The sequence below is a fragment of the Embiotoca jacksoni genome, unplaced genomic scaffold (genome assembly GCF_022577435.1).
Source record: "Embiotoca jacksoni isolate LCO1_2020_lvr unplaced genomic scaffold, fEmbJac1.0.p SCAF_15, whole genome shotgun sequence".
NCBI lineage: Eukaryota > Metazoa > Chordata > Actinopteri > Embiotocidae > Embiotoca > Embiotoca jacksoni.
This window is the reverse complement of record NW_027185285.1, coordinates 8,209,482-8,232,288: the sequence shown is the minus strand read 5'-3', so window position 1 is coordinate 8,232,288 and position 22,807 is coordinate 8,209,482. Positions and strand designations below refer to the sequence as shown.

Below are 22,807 nucleotides of genomic sequence, written 5' to 3'. Positions count from 1 at the left end.
GTTTGATACGGCGTGTGGCAATAATGTGGCTCCCGCCACCTTACAGTTGTTTTACCAGTACGCTCGGACAAGCCTTGAGACCGGGAAAAATGTGACATTTGTCTTTCATTAGTCTTATTTCAGAATTCATGATCTCGAGCAGAGAAGAGAAAGAAAAATACCGTTTTCCTTTGAAATGTCGGTGTCATTGTTGTCTTGCGCTGTAGATCAAATTATTTTCTCAAACGAATTCAGTAGCATCCTCCCTCGTTGCAACCATCATCTTCTATCCCTCACCTGCGCGGCCATCAAGAAGCTGAGCAAGGGACACACGGACGGCGTCGTCAAAGACAAGGGTATGACGGCCGCTTCTCCGCCGCCTTACACCCTCTCATGATCTTGGTTTGGCCGTTCGAGGTGCAGCAGTGCTGACAAAATCCCTCACCATCCCCGCCCCGAAAAGTCTAACCGTCGTCCGCACTGATAAAACCAAATGTCCTGGCAGAGCGTCCTCTCTCTCTCCCTCTCTCTCACTCGCTCTCTCTCTCTCTCTCTCTCTCTCTCTCTCTCATTGGAGTCGGGTAGTGCGTTCCTCACCGCCTGCTCTCTTTGCGTCCAGCGGCCCCAAGGGGAGGTGGAGAGGGACAAACGGACGGACGGATGGATTGATGGATCGGTGAATGGATGGAGACAAAAAAAAAAAAGAAACACGAAAGGGAGGAGACTAACTGTTTCCTCGGAATTCAGGGCCGGAGTCTGTCTAGAAATGAAATAAATCGCACCGTGCGCGAAATCGTTGTCTCTCAGCTTGTGTGTACTATAATGAGAGCCTGATCGGTTCTGCAGCCACAGCGCATGACGCACGCAGCTCGTCCAACTTCCAGACCTATGTCACAGACGCAGGCATCATCTATCGCCTGTTTCTTTTTTTTTCTTTTTTTTTTAACGCGCTTCAGACTACAGCCTTGGCGGTCGGACCTCTAAAGCCGTCAAACTCCAAATCAATTTCAAATCATGCGTAAAAAATAGCCCGTTGGTGTTGCAAGACAGGTGACATCGGCCGTTGTGATACAATCTTTCTGTTTTCCTTCCACTTCTATATGAATGTGTATTTCATAAACACCTATTAGGTATACTTATTATTATTGTGTGTGTGTGTGTGTGTGTGTGTGTGTGTGTGGCGGAGAGGAAGTGTGCGTGTATGTGTGGAGGCGGGGGGGTGGCGGGGGGCGGTATTGGTATCATGCAGCTCCTGCGAAGATACAGCTGCACCCCAGGCTGACAATGACTGCGCGCACACGGGCGCACGTATGGAATAAATGCGCGTCAACGTGTGCGCGCGCGAGTCTGCGTGTGTTTGTTAGGGAAGGTGGAGGGTGGAGGGGAGGGGAGTCTATTCTTAGCAACAGACATTTGGAAATTAATGGACGAAGAGGGCTCTCTCTCCTCCCTCCCTCCCTGAAACCGATTCGAGGATCTTCCTCCCTGGCTCACCATCCTCTCCTCTCCTCTCCTCTCGGCTTTCATCATCGCTCCACCAAAACACCGGTGCCTGTTCAAGGTGTGACCATATGCTCTGCGCTAAAGCCCAAGCACACGACAGATCAACTCTCTGTGACAACACAGACGAGAGAAAGGATACGTGGATGGACAATGTCAATCAGATCACAAGAACCGCAGTACTTTTTTTTTCTTCACATGCCCAGTTCCACGTTGCAGCTGTCAATTCTTGCACATTTGTAAATAGATCAAATTCCAACGCAAATCTCCAAGCGGAAAGTGGAGAAGGGTGGCAAAGAGTGGTGTCAGATTCAATGAATGCCTCGAGTCAGTGTTCACCTTTGGCAAAGTGGCGTGCCACGTCACCTGAAGAAGAGGAGGAGAAGGCAGAAGCTCACGACGTGCAGTGCAACATTCTCTTATGTGACTTAATTGATTGACTCCACAAATAGCCGCCTCTGTGAATTGGAAATAATCAGGCATATACACATTTAAGGCTGACCAGCAGAATTAATCCACCTCTCGTCGGAGATATTGAATCAGGAGAGAAACCCTGCACGTGCGAGTGCCAATCAATAACAGCGCGACCTTAAACGTCTATCCGATATGTCAGAAAGGGATCGGTTTGCGTTGTGTCCACTTAAGCAAGACTTCCTGCCGTGGTAGTGAGACTGACCCCACGAGGGCATGCAAGAGCACACATTTGGATTCAATGATTGATTGATTGATTGATTGATTGATAGATAGATAGATAGATAGATAGATAGATAGATAGATAGATAGATAGATAGATAGATAGATAGATAGATAGATAGATAGATAGATAGATAGATAGATAGATAGATAGATAGATAGATAGATAGATAGATAGATACTGTAGATAGATAGATAGATAGATAGATAGATAGATAGATAGATAGATAGATAGATAGATAGATAGATAGATAGATAGATAGATAGATAGATAGATAGATAGATAGATAGGGGCCTCTTGGTTGTTTAGGATAAATAGACGCTGTAGTGCGGTTTATTTTCGAAGCATTCATACTGCGATAGTCTTAAGGAGTCCTGGATGAGCAAAACCAGCTCGGTGTCTTTGATTAGTCTCATCTTTCCCCTTTTTGTTTACAGACAGACAGACAGACAGACAGACAGACAGATAGATAGATATAGATAGATAGATAGATAGATAGATAGATAGATAGATAGATAGATAGATAGATAGATAGATAGATAGATAGATAGATACTGTAGATAGATAGATAGATAGATAGATAGATAGATAGATAGATAGATAGATAGATAGATAGATAGATAGATAGATAGATAGATAGATAGATAGATAGATAGATAGATAGGGGCCTCTTGGTTGTTTAGGATAAATAGACGCTGTAGTGCGGTTTATTTTCGAAGCATTCATACTGCGATAGTCTTAAGGAGTCCTGGATGAGCAAAACCAGCTCGGTGTCTTTGATTAGTCTCATCTTTCCCCTTTTTGTTTACAGACAGACAGACAGACAGACAGACAGACAGATAGATAGATATAGATAGATAGATAGATAGATAGATAGATAGATAGATAGATAGATAGATACTGTAGATAGATAGATAGATAGATAGATAGATAGATAGATAGATAGATAGATAGATAGATAGATAGATAGATAGATAGATAGATAGATAGATAGATAGATAGATGGATGGATGGATGGATGGATGGATCAGACAGACAGACATAGAGATCACGTTAGTTTTTTTTCCCACAATATTGCTTATATTATTGTCATAATTTCAGAACCATGGACAGCACCTCATGGCTCGCAACAATATATTCTACAGTTATGTCAGCACCACAGAGAGTCGCACAAAACCAGAGCAGCCTCAATTCTGTGAACATGGGGGATTGCAGGGGCTCTAGGGGTTTGTTACTTCTTTACTGGATGAGAGATGTCAACTTAACCCACTCTAGTATACCAGAATGGTGGTCACTTTGCCTCTGGAAAGAATAATGCCTTTCCTATTCAGTCATTGCCACGATAGGCACTCAAACTCACAACTGTTCAACTTTTGCTCCTAAGGAAGAAAAATAGGCCTGTTACTGGGGTGGCAAGAATGTATATGTGTGTGAGGCTTATATTGTTATGTGTGAGGTTAGGGCCGGTTGCATGGTAAGACTTGGTTTTAATATGTTTGACTAAGGTTTGAGTAAGGAGTGAGGTTAGCCAATTTAGTTGTGGGGTAGGCTCGGGAATGCAATGAGAATCCTCACAAGTACAGAGAGACAAATGTATGTGTGTGTGGGAGAGATTTTGAAGTCCTTTGTTGTGTCATTGTGGAACAAAGCCCATGAGCATAATACATACAGAAAAGGTTTGGGAAAGGAATGCATGGGGTATGTCGTTAGTAAAATTAGGGATTGGACCAATCATTCTTACAATATATTAACATGTGATCTTATACTTTAAATAAATATGGAGACAAATATATTGATATTAAATCTCTGGTGTCTGTATATTATTTTGAATTAGGGATTGGATGTATTCATCATTTACAGTACTTTTGAACTTGCGTATGACTAATGTTGCATTTGACTGATGTTGCTCATGGTATTTACATGATCCTTCCTTTTGAAAACGTCCTCTAGTTTTATGGGCTCTTACATCGCATGCATGTGTGCTCACAAAGGTGTGTGTTTACACTTGGGCGTTATGATCTGTGAAATTATCTATTGCTCTTCGGTGCTGGAGCCTTTGAGGAGCAGCAGCCTTCTGTCCAAACCTGTTACTCCACACAGCCAGCACAAGAAGCACTGAAGAGCAACAGCTCCAAGGCCACCTATGCCTTAACCATTGTTAACAGGAACACATTCAATGTCTCTACAAAGGAGATAGAGATACATGATAAAAATAAAATAAAAAATAGGGTGTATTTATATTGTATTCAGCGGAGAAAAATAATGCAACATGCGAAGCTACAGCAGTGTCTGTGAGTGAGTAGAGCTTGCAATTGACAAAGATTAAAACCGCAGCTGTCTGCTTAATTTGAGAAAAGGAGAACATTTCTTTAGGACCTGGGCAACCTACACATTATGCAAGTCTATAAGGGATTGTGTTAATAATTGAATCAGAAGGTTGATGGGACACAATATTTGGGCTGTTAGTATCTGACATCCATCACGTTTTAGGTCTTTACTTCCTAATTTCGCGTTTGTGCCCTCTTAATAATACAAAATCGTTCAAGCATCCTCTGACAGTGCTCAGATCATTCGATAAAACATGCAGTGTGATGACTGATGTTATGTGTCAGATGTAATAATGAACATCAGGTAATAGTTGACATAGTTTGGATGCTGAAATCTGTGAGGAAGCTGTTGAGATGACAACTGCATCTTTGAAAATAAAGGAATGATTCTGCACAACTGGATGGAGAAAGTAATTAACTTTTAATGCCTTTAGCCAAAGAGGGATTATGAATAATCGCAACAGAATTATTCGCTTACCTGAAGTAAGTTAATTCACTAAATATGGTGAAATCATGCAGTCACACTGCGAACATGCTTAAAAACCCGTCATTCCATCTCTAGAGATGAAGAGAGTCTGGACAGTTCTCTGTTGTTTTTCTTTCTCAATCAGATGTTCAAATAGTGGGTAGCTGTGAGGCTCGAGCTCTGAGGCGAGGGCCTAAAAAGGAGCGTCGTGACTCAATGATTCATAAGGCTGAATAATTCAATGGTTGGATGCATGTAGAGCACTCCGCCCCTGCTGAACCCGGTCCTCCACCAACCCATTGCAGACTTTCATGTAAACCTCTGCAAGGTGCATATCATATACATCAGACTGTTGTTAACGGTCAAGTAAAACTCAATGCCAGATTGCAGTATAGTCACAGTTGTTATTTTCCTGTTGTTATGACATAGTGCACATCTTTACATAACCAGAGGGAAAAGTAAGGTGAACATGCAAGTGTCCGTCTGTAAGAAAACTAGGTAATTTACTTGGTTGAGTTAAAAAAAATAATTAAAAAAAAAAAATCCAACATGCATCTTATAAAGAGGCAGTGTAAGAGATGGATTGTGGTACATACACCAACTTTGATACAAAACAAAGGGCTCATATAGTCACTGAGTAGAGGACATACAGTTACAACACTACAGTTCTCATAATACAAAGCTGACAGTCGAGTCATTTCATGACCATGGACAGAGCATGTTGGGATAGTCCAAACATCCTCATAAAGTAATGCAACGCTAACCTGTGTACTGAAAATGAGCAATCACAGACAAAGACCTTACAAGCATAAGGTGGTGATTTCATTCCCCTTTTCTCAGTCCTTTCTTCCCTGTGTGTGTACCCTAAAGTGAATTTCAATGTGTGACTTAAAAAAAAAGAACCTGCTGGAATATTTCACGAGTTATTTGGTAATAGTTCAACTATTTAACTAATGATCTCAAGGAATTCGGGGATTCAATCATCAACGATACATAACATTATTAAAAGATTCAGATAACCCGGAGAGATCTCTGTACACAACGGACAAGGCCAAAAAACAATATTGGACGGCTGTGATCTTCAGGTCCTCATACCACACTGCATTAAAAATGGACATGATTTTGTAATGGAAATCACTGCATGGGCTCAGGAACACTTCCGAAAATCATTGTATGTGAAAACAATTCATCGCTGCTTCCACAAATGCAGATTAAAACTCTGCCATGCACAGAAGAAACCATACTGTATATAAGCATGATCCAGAAACACTGCTGCCTTCGCTAGGCCATGACTTCATTTAACATGGACTGAAGTGGAAAACTGTCCTGTGATCTGAGGTCTTTCACCCAGCGTCCCAACTTTTTTGGAAACAGGGTTGTAACTTTGTCACCTCACAACCTGCCCCAAACCATTATAAACACAACATCTCGACTTAAAACGAAAATATTGTCATTCTGCTCTAGTGTTAAGATATTTATGTCTCAAAAGATAGTAATAAAAATGCTATCTTATGATATGATCCTTGGTGCTTAATATTGTGCACTAATGGCAAACGGGTTACACACAAGTATCTTGCAAAAAATACTGCCAAGTACTTTTCTGGTGATTTTCATTTTAATTGCATGATTCAACAGAAGGCATAATGATGCCTCCAGGAAAAACTGACCGATGATAATTCGGTGAATCATAGAGGCTTTAAATGACTGCACCAACTGGGAATTAAAACATGTAGCCAAAACACTCATCATGGTTGGATGAATGTAATGCTGGGGGCAGCAACATGGCATCCAACAATGAAATGGGCATCCCATCAGTTGTATGTGTGTGTTGGAGGAGGGGTTGTGCGAGTTTTTTTTTAATAGTTTTTTTTATTGTGGATGCTCAGTGACCGAGACCAACAGTCGGCTCACAGAAGGAGCACTAATAATCCTTGTATATGCAGTGGATGCATTTGGATTGTTACGTGTATAGGCTAATGCACACATGTATCAAAAGCAGGATTTGCCTCTGTATGTGCGAGTATGGTGGATAGAGCAAAGTGCGGCAGAAAAAAATACGCATGCTGTAGACGTACGCAGTAATTAGCACTAGTATTGCAAGTTTAAACATCTAGAATGAATGGTCTAGTCGTAGAGCAAGCCAGCTGGTCATGCACTAGCAAAATCTTCTTTCTCCGTTAGTCAATCTTGTCCCTGCTTCCTGGAAGTTACGCGTTTCATTACGGATCTATAATTGAACCAAAAGTCCACAAATTTATTTTCAGGGGTACAGGAGATACTTCACTTCCCTAATATACTAGCATCTCCCTAACAAAAGGGTTTTGCCTGGAAACAAGAGGAAGCAGAAGAGAGAGGGTGGTAACCTGTCCTTAGTGGTAAGTAGGCCAGTGTTTCTATTTTTTTTTTTTTTTTTAAAGAGAATCTCTAGTGAGGATGAAGTCATCATTTTATCTTCTCTTGCAACTCTCTCCTCCCTCCTTTTCATACCCTATTTCTTTTCCAACCTTGCAAATATCACCTTTTCACTCTGTGGGCCTATGCGGGCCAAAGAAAATGGGCAATATCCGTATTTTCTGTATTCATTAATCCTGTGCTGTATTTATTGGTTCTTATTTTTGTACCATATTTCTTTTACTATTTTTTTTTTTTTTTAATTTCGGAATAATTTATGTGGCCTATACATTTCAGTTGTTTTTTCATTACTGTTGTTCTTTGGTTAGTCTTTTTACAGTGGAGGCTGTCATGTAATCACATTGTGAACAATTCAATTTCTAATACATTATTAATGAGTTTAAAAATCTAAACGAAATCTAGCTGTTATTTCTACCAGACACTTTTCAAACCCCCTGCACCGTGTAAGTCTTTTCAGAAAGCAGCTCTGCAATAAATAGGACCTTTAAAAAAAAAAAAAATGTGTCCACCTCCATGTGCACACTAAAAACTACATCTTTTTGAAACACTGCTTTATGTCTCAGTGTTTACTTATTAACCCGAGTATATTTACAATCATCAGTGTTCACTGCCCTCCGCTGTTCACACTGAAGAACTACAACATCTGCATTCCCATGCTTCCCTGGCTGCCACTCTTCCATGTATGTGTTCATGTCCCCAAATCGTTAGAACTAGCAGCAGCTGTTTTTCCACTTTTGACCATGCACTTTTGCATGCATGCCTGGAAGCTTGCACATACATATAAACATCGAGGCAAGCTGTTGGGCCAATAATCGAAATAACACTTGCTGACTACAATTTAAATAAAAAAAACTGCCACCAAGGTCCATTGCTGTCTGTTTTCCTAGAATTCAGTTCAAGATCATGATCCTTCGATATTACCTTGACAAAAGAGAAGAGACCGCATGTGTGTAGAGAAACAAACTCTTTCTTGATTAATCAAATAGTTGCTTGGTGTTTGAAATGTCAAAAAGGGTGAGAAAATGTCGACATTTAATGCAGGCTAAAATGTTTTGTTTTGTCCAGACCAACGGTTCAAAGTGCAAAAGGTATTCAGTTTATCATCACGGAAGGTTAAAGGAAGCAGAAAACATCATCTCTGGAATCAGAGAATGTTCGCATTTTTCTAGAAGAAAAGACTGATGCAAAATGATAAACTGGTTATCAAAATGTTTGGCAAATAATTCTGGGGTCAATTAACTTGCTTGATTAATACGACTTTCGTTGCAGCTATACTTTGTATGCCTAAAAAAAAAAAAAAAAAAAAAGACTATTATTTCATGGACACGGGCATTTTTTTTATTTTTAAATACTTATTGTTATTTACTTTCTTAGGGAAATAGAAAATGGTTATATTTCTAAAACACATTTCAAAGGTTCTTAATCGTGTTTCAGGCGTTTTGTTGCTGGCTGGAAGACTACGTCCCCCACAACGCATTGCGATCGCAACATGGCGCGTCACATAGTTCCTTGACTAACGTCAACAAGAAAGCAACGCAAATAGGACTATTTAACGACGCTGACTCGTCGTCGACTCACACTGCCGGTTGCCACTAACGCCATTTCAGTCGCGAAGATGAAACTGTTGCGCACGCTGTTAAGACGAGTCCACAAGCCAGCTGCTTCCGCTGGCCACCGGCGTCGCCTGAGCTCTGGCGGCGGCGGCTGCGGCGGCCCGCTGCCTCTCCGAGGTGAGGCTCCGGTCGTGGGGTCAAGCCGGGAGCTGGTGCGCCGACTCGGATCGCAGGTGGAGGTGAGAGCGGGCTTCATCACCGAGGACGAGGAGGCTGCTCTACTGGGAGAGCTCGAGCCGGGCCTGAAGAAGAAGCGCTACGAATTCGACCACTGGGACGACGTGAGTCGCGTTTATTGGTCCCGCTTGAACGTTTAATTTACTTCCATGAAACAAGATTCACAGGTGGTTTTTTTTCTTCCCATGATTAAATCAGCCCAGTCAGTAAAGGCTTTAGATGCCAATGACCTTTTTTATACACCCAGTTGCCAGTTTGTCAGGTGCTTATACAGCCTAATGCAACAGTCCTGCAGTAGACTGTAGTTTGACTGGTGTTGAATCAACTTTAGGATAATTTGGCTGAATGTAGTTTATAGTACTGTTGAACTGCATTGCGTTTAGTTTTTTTTTTAACCACTCTTTTACATTATTGACTGGTAGGTTTAAAAACAGATAGTCCTCTGTATAATGCAATGCAGTCCAACAGCACCTTTACTGCTGAACATTTGTATTCGACTGCATGAGTTTTAGCTGTGTAAGGGATAAACTGGCAGCCGAGTGTGACTGTGTAAAATAATCAGACGTAGTTCCCGGATCACGTTTCAGACCCAGAGGCGAAATACTGGCCTTTAATTCAATATTGTATCAGAAACACAAGTGTGCCCCCCCTCCCCTCCCCTCCCCTCTCCCCCCTCAGGTCACTTACTGCAAAGTTAGACCGTTATTTGAATTGAGAAGTGATGCTGACTTCATCTGTGCTGTGCTCACTTTTACGCATTAAGGCAATTCACGGGTACCGGGAGACTGAGCGTGCGAGTTGGGGGGCAGCATGTGAGGAGATCTTGAGTCGGGTCCGATCTGTAGCGTTTCCTGAAGGAAGCCCTCTGCTCGGCCCTGTGCACATTCTAGATTTGGACAAAACTGGCTACATCAAACCCCACATCGACAGTGTCAAGGTGGGTTTCCCCTTTTTTTTTTTTTTTTTATTTTATTTCACTGTAACCTTTGGTTTTATATGGCTCTTATTGTCATTCTGTCTGTCCATTTTCTAATTTTTCAGTTCTGTGGCAGCACCATTGCGGGCCTGAGTCTTTTGTCAGACAGTGTCATGCGCTTAGTGAAGGAGGATGCCGCCAGTGAATGGCTGGACCTGCTGCTGCCCCGACGCTCCCTCTACATACTGAGGTTCGGTATATGACACTGAACTCGGTTCAAATAGTACATTTTCTGAATATAAAGTATTTCAAGTTCTCTGATTACCGCAAAGAGCTAAGTGGCGGATGTTTTAAATACCGTAAATGAGTCTTACCCAAGTCCCACTCTGCAGGATACCTGACGATATCGAAGTTTAAACAAGAGTCCGTGGTGCGTTTCATCCTGTCCTCTTCACACCTGTACAGGGACCGGGCCAGATATAACTTCACTCACGAGATCCTGAAAGACGAGGGGTCAGTGTTCAACGGACAGAGAGTTCCTCGGCAGCGTCGAATCTCCGTCATCTGCCGGAACATTCCGGGCTAACGGCTTAGATGTTAACAGGACATGAGTTGAGCTCGGAGGATTGGCTCGGTGATCTTCATGGCGATATTAAAGCTGATCTCCTTAAAGTCGTTTTAGTTACTGTGATGATGATGATGTGTCAAAGACATCCTTAATCCTGTTCTAAAGGCTGTAGGGTTTGATGTCGGTGTGCAGTGCAGAGTCCCCATTCAGCAACACCCAGTCCTGGCCTGTCACCCAGAACCCCAGGACCCCAGGACAGCTACTCTACAGCTGCAGCTTCTTCACCCTCGTTGGCATTCATGCGCCTCGCAGAGAGGAGAATTGAACGTGGGAGGGGGGGGGGGGGGGGGGGGGGGGGTCAATGTCTCCCACTGTTGCCAGTGCTCAAACATGAACTGTTTCTCCAGGATTTTCTGCCACTGAATCAGGCTTAATATCTGAAGGGACATACACGTGCATCTGCACTTGTGGAGCAGACAATAGGTTCACCCTTCTGAAATGACCCGTGATTGGTGTAAAGTCTCTGTCACGGCTACGTTTTCTAAACCCTGAACACGAAGCTAATAGAAGCTGTAGAGACCTAGTGTTCTCGCAGACCACTGAAATTACAATTTGCTGAAAGGTTATGAAAAGACATGTTCCCCGACGACACCCAAAAAAAGGAAGCGTCTACCGCAGCTTAAACTAAATGAACTCCTTATTGTTAGACTCCTGAAGCCTCTTTAAAATCCTGCTAATTGAAATAAACTGCAGGATTGTACCAACCTTTCAAACAGCTCTGCCATTTAAGTCTGAACAGCATTTAAATCAGCACTCACTGCTGGTGAGCTCTATACAAATGTTGGGTAACATTAAAATGGTTCTAAATTTTGTATTTATATAAAACTATCACTTTGGTGTGTTCCTCTATTTCTGCATTATACAGACTCTGAAACATGTCCAGTGCACTTTACCATGTCAAATAAAAGGTAATTCAAATGGAATAAGGTCTCTTCTTGGTTCAGTGTGTGACGTTTCTATTTGAATAATAGAAACAAGTAATATACATACTACATAGCTGGTTCCTCTTTTTTGACCACTCTAGGGGGAAAAGTGTCACGAAGTAATAATAATAATAATTACATTATTAAGATGTTTTTTGTTTATTATTATAAACATAAAGGGAATGTGATGGGTGAGGTACATCGATAAATCTTTAATATAGTCACTTTAAATTTTATTAGAAAAGTTTCTACCTCAGAAAAACAAGTTATAGACTCTTTGCATTCACCAAGTTCTAAGTTAGACTGTTTACACATGTAGACAAACCATGCAGAGATTGATTTGTTTTATCCTCACCAAGGTTTCTGTTACTGAGAGATTTTAGACTATGAAAAAACAAATTCAAAATACTTGCCAAAATGCTTCTTTTTTTTTTTTTTTGATAGATGCCACCTGGGAAGAGAGTTTCACCTTCTGATGCTGCTGCACAAGCACAAGTTGTGCGACACAAAACCCCACTTCCGTTGGTCTGGGGCTTTTTGAAAAACACCAAAACCTTTCAGTAGAAGAGGTTATTGTCCCCCCCCCCCCCCCCCTCTCCTCCGATTGGTTACTCAGTGAGGTAGAAGTGCATTTTGTCGTTTACATTTTTGCGCTCGGGATTGAGGCGTTTAAGGATCTGTGCCAGCACATTGACAGTCTGCTCACTGCTCAAACCTGTGCGCTTGGTCTGGAACTTCTTCAGCAAGTCTTTGGTGGTCATCGGTTTACGGATCAGGTAGCGCCGGACTGCTTCCTCTGTCAGCTGCACATCACTGTTGGGGCAAGTGAAGATAAAAGAAGAGTGATTTTACCACCGAGACATACTTGCTTTTTAGGTTTAAACGAAATACCTATTTGTATTCTGAAGTCAGCTGCGTTAATTATGACATATTTTAAAGTTTTGCAAAAAAAAATCTAAGAAGATATATAGAAGTTTATACCTATAAGAGGCAGAAAAGAACAAAATACCTTGAGCTAGGAGTGGATTTGCCTGATGGGGGTTGAGGTGTGCTCTTCCCAGATGGAGCAGGGCTCTGACTGCTGGGCTCCATCTTTAGCCTTTTGGCAGCTGGAGAGTCAGTGTTCGGACCCTGCGTCTGTCTCTTGCCTGTCGATTAGATTAGACTTTATTAATCCCACAATGGAGAATTTTACTCGTCACAGCAGCACAGAAAAAAAAAAAAAAAAAAAGTGCACACAATATGAACAATTTTAAAAAATACTTATGAGATATAGGAAATAAGATGGAGAAAAAAATAATTATTAAAATAAATAAATAAATAAGAGCAACGAATAAAAAATACACACAGACATAGACTATATACACAAAAACAAATTAAACAAAAATAAATACAGTTTGGAATGATGAACGTAAAAGTGGCAGGTGCTGTGGAATGAGATGACCAGTGCAACATTATAGAAAAGGGAGATTGAGTTGGAATCGAACGGCAAAAAAAGACAAGTCTCAGAATTGACAGCCACTTGTAGAAAGTTCCACACACGTACATTAAAACATCTCTCGTTTGTCTTGATTTAATTGTAATTTTGTGTGTGTGTGTTTGTGTTGGTTTACGGGCAAACACCTTGTTCTAGCTTGCTGGCAGCGGCGCGGAGTGTGTTGGAGGTGCAGGCGGGGTCGATGGATGGTGTCCCTGGACGACTGCCGGTCCTGGAGCTGCCGGCGGAGCCTCGACCTCCTCCGCGCTTTGGAGGAGTGCGCTTCTTCTGAGAGGAGGAGGGTAAAACGGATCTTCAGTGGAAATTAAAAAAGATGCACACTAAAAAAATGGAAATACAAACGCATTCACACGTTCACCACTGATCGAAAATAGCTCAGCGATACAGAATTTGAAGCACGGTGTTAAAGTATATTTGTTATTTTATGAGCATTGGGGAAAGGCTACGGATAACTGCAAAAAAATATTTTTACCAACAATGATTATAAAAAAAAAAATACATAGGTGAGGTCATGATTTGGAGGAAGAAATACACTATTCATTTGCTCAGCCACACACACACTAACCACCATGAACAAAGCAGAGGCTGTTTCTCCCTCGATGTCGCTGTCTTCTGAGGTGTCCGATTCTCCGCTGCTGTCTGTGACACACGAACCCACACAACTCAATACCATTTTACCCTTTGTCCTTGTCCATCATTTAACATTGCTTAGATTGTTCGAGACTTCATTCAGCAGCATGTATTTTGTCAAACTGTCACCGGTCTTCATGACGTCCGTACCTTTTTTCTTCTTCTTTTCCGTTTGAACCGGGGTTTTCTTCCCTTCCTCTTCCTCTTCCTCCTCTTTCGCTTCCTCCTCATTCTGTTTCTCCTCCTCGCTCTCTTCCTCGCTTTCAGATGCCTCATCAATCCCTACAAAAGACAAATATGTAGAAAGAAAACAACCTAAATACAGAGACGTAAACTCTGAAAAGTGATTATTGACAATTTAAGGGCACCCCACACACACACAAACACACTCAAGATTATAGATCTGAACATGAAATTCATACCAGTCAAATTATTACTTGCCTAGTGATCATGTGCCTAGTTTTAGGAATTTTTTTGGTGTCTTTTCAATGTTTAATAATGAATAGATCTGACCTTTGGGGTGGTCTTCTCCTTTGCTGGACTTTCCCTTCTCCGGCTCTTCGTCTGAGCTAATTTAGGACAACAAAATACCCCATCAGTAAGAAAACAAACACAACCCTCATTCCCACCATACATAGTGTCCATAAAGAGCAATTTTACATGCCACAATGTGAGGGATCATACCTGCTTTCATCTGACATATAATCCACTTCTAGACCCTCGTAGTCGCCGTCATCGCTGTCTTCAAGGGCCTCGTTTTCATTGCTCTTTCTCTTCTTTTTCTTTGCTTTTCCTTTGCCTGTGTCTTTCTTCACTTTGGTCTTGCTCTCTCCGTCTGTCCAATAAAAGAGAGGGGCCCGAGTGGTTGAAAAAAAAAGAACATCAAACAATGAAACGGGAGAGGAAAATGTGGACAGGAATGTCTGGTTTGAATTGGCTGCTGGAGTCCCTTCCTGCTTGTTTCTCCTTACCTTCCCCCATACTGCTGTCGCTGTCATCGCTGCTCATCTCCAGGTCATCTTCCAGGTCGTGGATGCGCAGTTCACCCCCTCTCCCACCTCCCTTCTTTTTCTTCTTCCCAGATTTATCCGTCTCATCCTCGTCATCATCGCCCCGCTCCTGCTCCCGCAGACGCCTCTGAAGCATAATACTGAAGTGATTCACCACCTTGTTCCTCCTGTAAAAAGAGGATCAATAAGTGGCTGACACATTTGCAAACTAAGGACTAAATTTAAGTACTCATTTTCCTTCATCACTGTGAAACACCCGTCCCTCACTCACCTGCCCCACTCCTCCTCGGCTTCCTCAGCAGTCAGAGTGCGGTGCTTGGCCAGCGGTGTGAAGTTGTACCAGCCGTGGACAGGAAAGGCCTCAAAAGCTCCATCAGGGCATTGTGTAAAGATGTAGTAGGAGGCATTTTCTGTAACACCGCCCTTCTTTAGACCTTTGAACCTGACATAAACACATTCACACACAGAAGGAGAGAGTGGCTGTATTGCAAACAGTAGTGATCCCCATTCATGGGCAGCAGCGACAAACTACACACAATAATTTTTCATTCATTTCCACGAATGCGGGTTTTGTCAACAAACTTTAAAAACTACAAAAGGACACAGTTAGCCACTAAATGGTTTCAAAAATTTGACAGCCCGAATCTTTCCTACATTAAATCATCTGCAGATTTCAAGAAACAGACGGAGAGATTTCTCTAAATAATACCTCATGTAACATCTCAGTTTCACTTACATCCTGTGTTTGTTCCTGATATACTGGACAAATTAGCTTAATTTTTGATTTTTTTTGATTTTATACACTTTATTAATCCCCGAGGGGAAATTTCTTCTTAATATTTACATAAGTATGTAGTATCAGTAAGGACATATCTAAATACTGAAACACCAATTAAGGGTTGCGAGTTCATGAAAGTAGCAGTGATTCAGAGAGTAACAAAGTCTCTCTCCTCACCTCTTGCCCGCCTTGCCGTTGACTTTGAGAATCCAGGGCTGGTCCTCTACTTTGAACTCACGGGTCACGATGCCAAACTTCTTCCGCCGAGCTTCCTCACGCTGCTTTTTGCCAAACTCGCTACCTGCTGCGCCTTCCGCATTCTCCTCCTCTCCGTATATCCGACGAGCACTCATGTCTCTCTCCATACGAGCCTGGAGATGTTAGGAAGTGTGAAAGTCAAACTTTAGACTTGTTATGGCATTCTCTGGATCCTCTTCAGGCGAATCGCACCGCATGTCACTGCTGCCTCATACTGACTCTGGCCCCACCAAGCAGCTCTATCCGCCAGGTGTCGATACAGTGACATGTAGCCCACATACCTGTGTCCAGGTTGAACAGTTGACTTTGTCCCCTGAATTGAATGCCATTATATTGTACTTCTTGCTGGTGTTTCTGTGGGGCAGACAAACAAAAGATGTCGTTAACTAACAAAACCCCGCGTGAAAAATGCAAGAAATAGAATGCGTCGAGCTTTTCTTTTTCAGTTTAAATAATACAACAAGGAGGTAACTGAGACAAGGCTTGTCCACACAGTTTTGTGGTACTCACTTAGGGACTCGCACAGTGTATTCTGTGGTTGAGGAACTGCTGCTCCCCTGCAAGACAAACAAATACAGGGAATTTCTTTGAAAGGAGTGTGTAAGGCAAGGCAAGTTAATTTATATAGCACATTTCAACAACAAGGCAATTCAAAGTGCTTCACATAAAACCATTAAAAGCATTAAAACATCAGGCAAAAGAAAAGGACATTTAAAAACAATTAAGAACATTGATTGAAACTTTAAAAACAGTCATTAAAACATTAAACAAGCTAAAAATAGAATAAAAGTTGCAGAGCAGTTTAAGAAATAAAATACAGTAGTAAAAATGCAGAAATACAGGAAATTGATCAACATCCTTGAATCTGGTTCAATTCATCTATAATGTCATTTCATAGATGTGCAGTGTATATCAGACAATGGCCTCTTCATCACATTACTGTGTCGTGTGATGAGCTGGTGGTAAATAATAAAACAAAGCTGGCCAAATGGCATGTATGCCAGGCTAGCTAGCTTGAGGTATATTTACAGAAGTAAACATGTCACAACACTGAACTTCAATAACATAAAAGTACGATTTGGTCTGTTGTAGTTGAGTTAAGTCACAACTTACCAGTGATGTCATGGTTGGTGGTCTGTCTTCGGATTTATTCACCACATTCACTGCTGCTTCAGGTCAGTTGGATACACTTTTTAAAAGAAATTGCGTTAATAACAGTATTTATATGGTTAAGTGCGCAAAGCAAAGTGCCATCACGTTGTCAATTGTTTGCAAGTCGAACTTTATGCAATCTAGCTGCCACAAAGAGACTTGAGGAAGCCGGTTTGTCATGTTCTTTTGCAAAAATGTACAAGTTCATTTCACAAAAACCTCGAATCCCCGGATGAAAGAAAACATGATATTCAAGTCAAAATTTATCACATGTTTTTACCAATTTATGACTCTTGTTGACCCCTTAGAGACTCTTACAGGACAGAAACACCATCAAATATCTTGATCTAAAAAAAAAAAAAGTGATGCATTACTGTAGATTAAACCAGCCAACAGTATACCGCAGGGCTGGTTGAGAGGGACACAATTAAACTTTCACATTTTGACCAAATACCGCAACATGGACATTCAACGATATTGTAGAGGTGCTTTCAAAAAAAAACAAAAAAACATTTACACAGTAAGATTTTTGATAATCATCAATAATATGAATATAATGAATAAAAGGAAAATAACAACAACTAGAACAGTCTGGTGACTTCAGAAAAGGACATCACGTCCCTATTCAGCCTTTAAAACCAGGAAAAGACCATGATTATGCCCTGTCACGATAAAAAGGACATCCGGAAATCAAAGACAATATCAAGTCTCATAGAAAATGCAATATAATATCAATATATTGCCCAGCCCTGGTAAAAAGTAGTTTAAAAAAGAAAAGAAAAGCACAACCTGTATTAACAACAGCAGTAAAATGCAACTGTCGATTTAATGCAGAGTCCAGTTTTGAATGCAGTAGTTCAACGTGTTATCACATTGTGGTTGGTATTGGGAGCTTTGACTTCGGTGGAGGACCTTCACATTTCTTCTACCATCGTGTATTTAAAATGTTATGAATTCATCACCGAGTGTAAAGAAAGACAGCAGGCTCAGATTATTTAAAGACTTCTGGGATAAATTAGGGCTAATTGAAGCGACAGTTTTGAATCTCGTGAGATTATTATTATTATTATTATTATTACTTTTTACAACAGAGACGGACGATGCAGGGTTTCCATGAGGGTTGGACGTTATTGAACATAAATATATTAACACATTTGTGCACCGTTGTCACGTTAGCTCTTGATGCTACTTGAGCAACGGGCAGCCGCTGTGGCTGCGGTCGGTACCCTCCGGTACGAGAACGAGCCACGTTCAAACTCACGGGACCTATGTGTGAAACAAATGCAAACCATACAGACAAAAGATTTGCCCTGAAGACATTAAACAGACAATCTGGTATCTACAACAAACATATTCATTTACCGGTTCGCGCACTCCCACTGTGCTTGTTCCGTTAACCTATACGGCCGATAGGAAACGTTTACCAGGAATAAATGGTTCCTAGCAACTCGCCGATCCTCCTTTCATTTTTTATTTTTTTTTATTTTTTTAAACTCATGCTGGGGTCGGCGCGGGTTATACCAGGGTTGTATGAAGCTTTGGGGAATTCAATTAGCAGACAAATGTAAAGGTATACACAGATACTTTGTAAATAAATGAATAAATTAAGTTAAATTCAATTAAATTACATTAAATTACATTTAAATTATACATAACGTAAAAAAAAAAACAAGTTGAAACAGAAATTAACACATTTTATCCAAAAATGATTGCATAGATTTATTTTCAATATTATTTATGGGTGCATTTAATGGCACGTTACATGATCCATTAGGTAATTTTTATAGACTATTTCTATTTTATTTTTGCAGGTAGGGTGCTTCGTGGTCGTATCCCTTTTTAGTTTTAACCCGTGGCAAGAAGACCGCAATTGTGACCACAGATCTTCTAGTTCGTGCCCTTTAATTGCTTCAGGCTGGGGATTATATTTTGAAAGCCTTCAGGATGTGTTATTAAGTTATCGTGTCTGCTCTGGGCCCAGTTATTCCACAAATGTGACCACAATATATTATTTTCTCACTCAAACACAATTGTTGTTTAACAAACTCCTTTATTTGCTATACATTGCTGTTACTGCCGTTTATAGCATGATAATCCGCTGAAGACAGAGAGAGTTATACGTATTGCATTTATATCAGTATGGCGAGTACTGCAGCACTGTAAATCCTCAATGAGACTACTAGATGGCAGCAAACACAGGACTTTAAACACATGGATCAAACAAAATCACTTCCATGCAGAATGTGACATCTGGCAGAATTAAAGGAAAAATACAGATTTTGTGTATTCTGTTCACAGTCAAATATCCAAATTGATTTAAAGAATAAATCTAAACAACAACAAAAAAGCAACCACTAACAGTAGTATTACTGTAGACCCGATTATTGGAATGTATCAATGCAGAGGAAAACAAAGGGGCTGATTTACCAAGATCTCAAATAAAGGGTGCTAAATTGCCTGTTTTTTTCCAAACGTTTGCACATTTATTTTGCACCCGTTTTGCGGGTGATTTAGTAAGAGTATTTGCGTCACTGATATCAGGTGCGAATCACTGTATTTAAATGAGGGGGGTTGCGTGTGTTAAAGTGATTCTAAGAATGGAAAACAGAGCGACTGCAAAAGGAAAAGGAAATCTGATTCCATTGAAATTAAGAAATATAAATATAACAAGACCGTGGGAAAAACAAAAAGGCGAAAAACAAAAAGGCCTAATAATAAAACTTCGGCAAATAAAATAGGAGGAACGGTGGATAAGATCCTCTAACAAACACCGATCAGCAGGTCCGGCTCTTTCTTTGATGAGCAGGTGACTTCTCATTCAGTGCCTCGCGAGAGCTCGTGAACCTTACGAAGCTGCCTGTGAATTCTGAGGGACACATTCTGACCCGGGACAGCACACCTGAATAACGGGACTGGGTGGGATATCCAAGCAGCTATACACTGGAATAACCTAGAGGCAGGACGATGCTGAGTCGTAAGACGTTTTTTTTTTAAATTGCTGGTATTGCTTGGCTCCTCCTTGTTATTGGCTGTCGATCATCATTCAATAACTCAGAAGTGTCATCGCTGGACAAACTATATGTCTGAATAATTTCTGCCTCATCTGCCACATCTCAGAAATGTTTCCACGGGTGTAAAACCACGTTCTCAACGTATTATTTAGTTTCCCTGCGTTTCCTTCTCACCACATTAAGAGCAGCCGTCTCTCCAGATTTGCGCATCTGTTAAATACGTTCCTTTCAGTCGTACTAAAATACACAACAATCACTTCTCCTATTTCTACTTTCAGGATTAGTCAATATCGTTGCAGGTGCGAAGTTGTTCTATTTGCATTTCCCCTCCCACTATTTTGCACCTTCATGTAGAAACGCCCAATATGACATATGCATTCAGGCAAACACGCAAAATGGACAACGTGTGCTAAATTGGACATTTGGAAGAAACAATCCTCACTGAACGTCATTTGTAAATCTGCTTGGACATTTGTTTATGGGTGGTGTGAAGTTTGCACGTGATTTTCACATGCAAACCTTTAGTAAATCAGGCCCAAAGTGTATTATTTACTTCCCATAATATACTGTATACCTCTTTCCAAATAATTATTTGTGTCACATTTGAAGATATTCCCTCACAACATTACAGAGATATAGCGTCCACAATGGAAAACAGGTGTAAGGTTAAAAATGATTTTTTTTTTTTACTTTAATCTAATAACACTGAAAACTATGGACAAAGTCCTTACCAAAAAAACCTCACAATACACAAAGGGCTTAAGGAGTGGCCAGTATAACTGGTCAATATTTATGTGCTACAAGGGAAGGGGAACGCCACAGACCTGGGTTTGCCAAGGCCATTATTCAGTAGATTCTCTCTTCATTCACTCTCTTTTTGTCATTTTCACCTGACATGTTGCTTGATCTGTGTTGCAATGTCAACATGAATTCATTAATGTCATGCTCCAACACCGTAGTGTGTGGAACATCACCAAATAGCTGTCGATTGGCTTGAATCACAGCCTCAATGTCTGCCTGTGATCAAAGGCATGTGATCAAATCAAATAGTCGATCTATGTTGAGTATTCTGGCACACTCTCAATCTGCATCACTTACATTTGATATTGGTATTCATCATTAATTTGTATCTTCTTTTGGAGCTGGAGAAATAACCAAGGAAACAGACTCAGAGATCACACCATCTGAGGCAGGAGCAGCACGGACACCAGGATGGAACTGGATTCAGGAGGTAATCTCTGGTATAGTAGGGCTTTAGGGGAAGAAGATGGTAATGTAATATGTTGACATTTGTGAACACCTTGAATGGCTAAGGACTGCTGCTCAGAGATAAAGTTATGTTTCTAAACTTATTCATAGAGTAATAAATTATCATCAGACCAGAAAAAAAAACAAAAAACAAAACAGCTGGTGAAATATCAGCCTTGTTCTCATGCTTGTAAAAAAATATACTGCACGAGACTCTGTCGTGATGTAATTACTGGTTAAAGTGTTCACATTATAGCCAGTAAGTCTTTTAAAGTGTAATTTTACTAAGGCTTGGGAAACTTGCAAATAGTTTTAAATTCATGCTAAGCATTTGCGAAGTGCTGTTTACCAGTCTTTTCCTTTTCTGCAATTGTGTGACTACAGCTTTAATCAGAAACATGTGGTGTTGGTGCATTCTCATTCTCTCTCTCTCTCTCTCTCTCTCTCTCTCTCTCTCTCTCTCTATATATATATATATATATATATATACTTGGTCAAGGCTGAAGAACAGAAAGATGAATAAAGATTAGAGAGGAGAAATGCAAGCCTTATAAATATCATCCTGAAACTTAATTTTTTTAATTACACAAGTAGGTGCTTAGCTTTACAGCAACTTAAATGTCAACTACCTTTTGTAGTTTTCTTTCAAATGGTTACAATCATTTGTTCATCCTTTCTTATACCTCTCATTAGTTATCCATGGAATCAGCATGTTTTTGCTCACATCATTGTTGAGGAAAGCTGATTATTTTTTACCTTTTGCAATATTAGCGGATAGCTCTGTGTTTATGTGAACACACTATAATCTGGTGAGCAGCCAAAGTTTCAAGATAATGAGGGCAAGAGCGTATACTCACCAATGTAAGATTTGAGTCTGTACTATACATTTGTTTATTAAGATGACTCCTGCAAGACATTAACACAATGATTTTTTTTTTTCACTCATTTATACACATTTTGTGCTTTCCATTTGTGATTTTTATTGTTTTGAATCCATAATAAACTTCTTTTCTCTTTCAAGTTTTTCCAGTTTTTTACTGAAATACAGCCAGACCTTTTTGACCTTGAATTTTTCCATATAGTATTCAAATGGTTTTGACCGGACAACGTTATTCTCGAGCTATAAGATTTTCACAGAAAAGCAGAAGCTTTCTGTTCACCTTCTCTGTAGTTGTGCATGTCATGTGGTGTGCTGTGCTACGCTGCAACAGGTAAGTCACAGGCCCACAGCTAGCGCGTGTCTTAGAGGACAATTAACCCTCAGAAATTCATGGCGACGTCTTCGTCCTCTGCTGATATTATTGTTTTTCAGAAGCTCTTGCGGCTTGTTAAAAGCTCAATGTGATGATTTAGGCAAATCTATTGGCAGATGTGGAATACAACTTTTATAGTTAGAATGTTTTTCTTGTAACATCCCCTGAAAACAAGACTCGTGTTTTTGTTATCGTGCTTTGAATGCGCCCTTAATATGTCCATAAAGACCACAAACCTGTTTATATGGATAATAACAATTTGAAAAAGTTTAGTCCTATGTCTTGTGTTTTCTAAAATGTCTTTTAAATGTGCATTTGTCAAGTGAAAATGATA

At 40.5% G+C, this 22,807-nt stretch overlaps 2 protein-coding genes across 4 annotated transcripts; one reads left to right on the top strand and one right to left on the bottom strand.

Annotated features, from left to right (window-relative positions):
• Positions 1 to 8,850: 8,850 nt before the first annotated feature.
• Positions 8,851 to 11,656, top strand: alkbh7 (alkB homolog 7). Of its 2 annotated transcripts, none has more exons than XM_069149306.1 (4): positions 8,851 to 9,272; positions 9,932 to 10,105; positions 10,210 to 10,334; positions 10,477 to 10,640. In XM_069149306.1, exons 1-4 carry the CDS (start codon positions 8,994 to 8,996, stop codon positions 10,499 to 10,501), a joined length of 603 nt encoding a protein of 200 aa, XP_069005407.1. In that variant the 5' UTR covers positions 8,851 to 8,993; the 3' UTR covers positions 10,502 to 10,640. The 2 variants fall into 2 exon arrangements, with proteins under 2 accessions (XP_069005407.1, XP_069005406.1); XM_069149305.1 differs by having other exon boundaries at positions 8,852 to 9,272; positions 10,550 to 11,656.
• Positions 11,657 to 11,846: 190 nt separating this feature from the next.
• Positions 11,847 to 18,374, bottom strand: gtf2f1 (general transcription factor IIF, polypeptide 1). 2 transcript variants are annotated; one of them, XM_069149304.1, is made up of 15 exons: positions 18,324 to 18,373; positions 17,242 to 17,308; positions 16,923 to 16,998; positions 16,320 to 16,366; positions 16,091 to 16,163; positions 15,729 to 15,922; positions 15,045 to 15,215; positions 14,735 to 14,940; positions 14,448 to 14,598; positions 14,277 to 14,332; positions 13,914 to 14,045; positions 13,702 to 13,772; positions 13,259 to 13,400; positions 12,645 to 12,783; positions 11,847 to 12,448 (listed from the first exon to the last, which is right to left on the bottom strand). In XM_069149304.1, exons 3-15 carry the CDS (start codon positions 16,932 to 16,934, stop codon positions 12,244 to 12,246), a joined length of 1,599 nt encoding a protein of 532 aa, XP_069005405.1. In that variant the 5' UTR covers positions 16,935 to 16,998; positions 17,242 to 17,308; positions 18,324 to 18,373; the 3' UTR covers positions 11,847 to 12,243. The 2 variants fall into 2 exon arrangements, with proteins under 2 accessions (XP_069005405.1, XP_069005404.1); XM_069149303.1 differs by lacking the exon at positions 17,242 to 17,308 and having other exon boundaries at positions 18,324 to 18,374.
• Between the last annotated feature and the right edge of the window lie 4,433 nt (positions 18,375 to 22,807).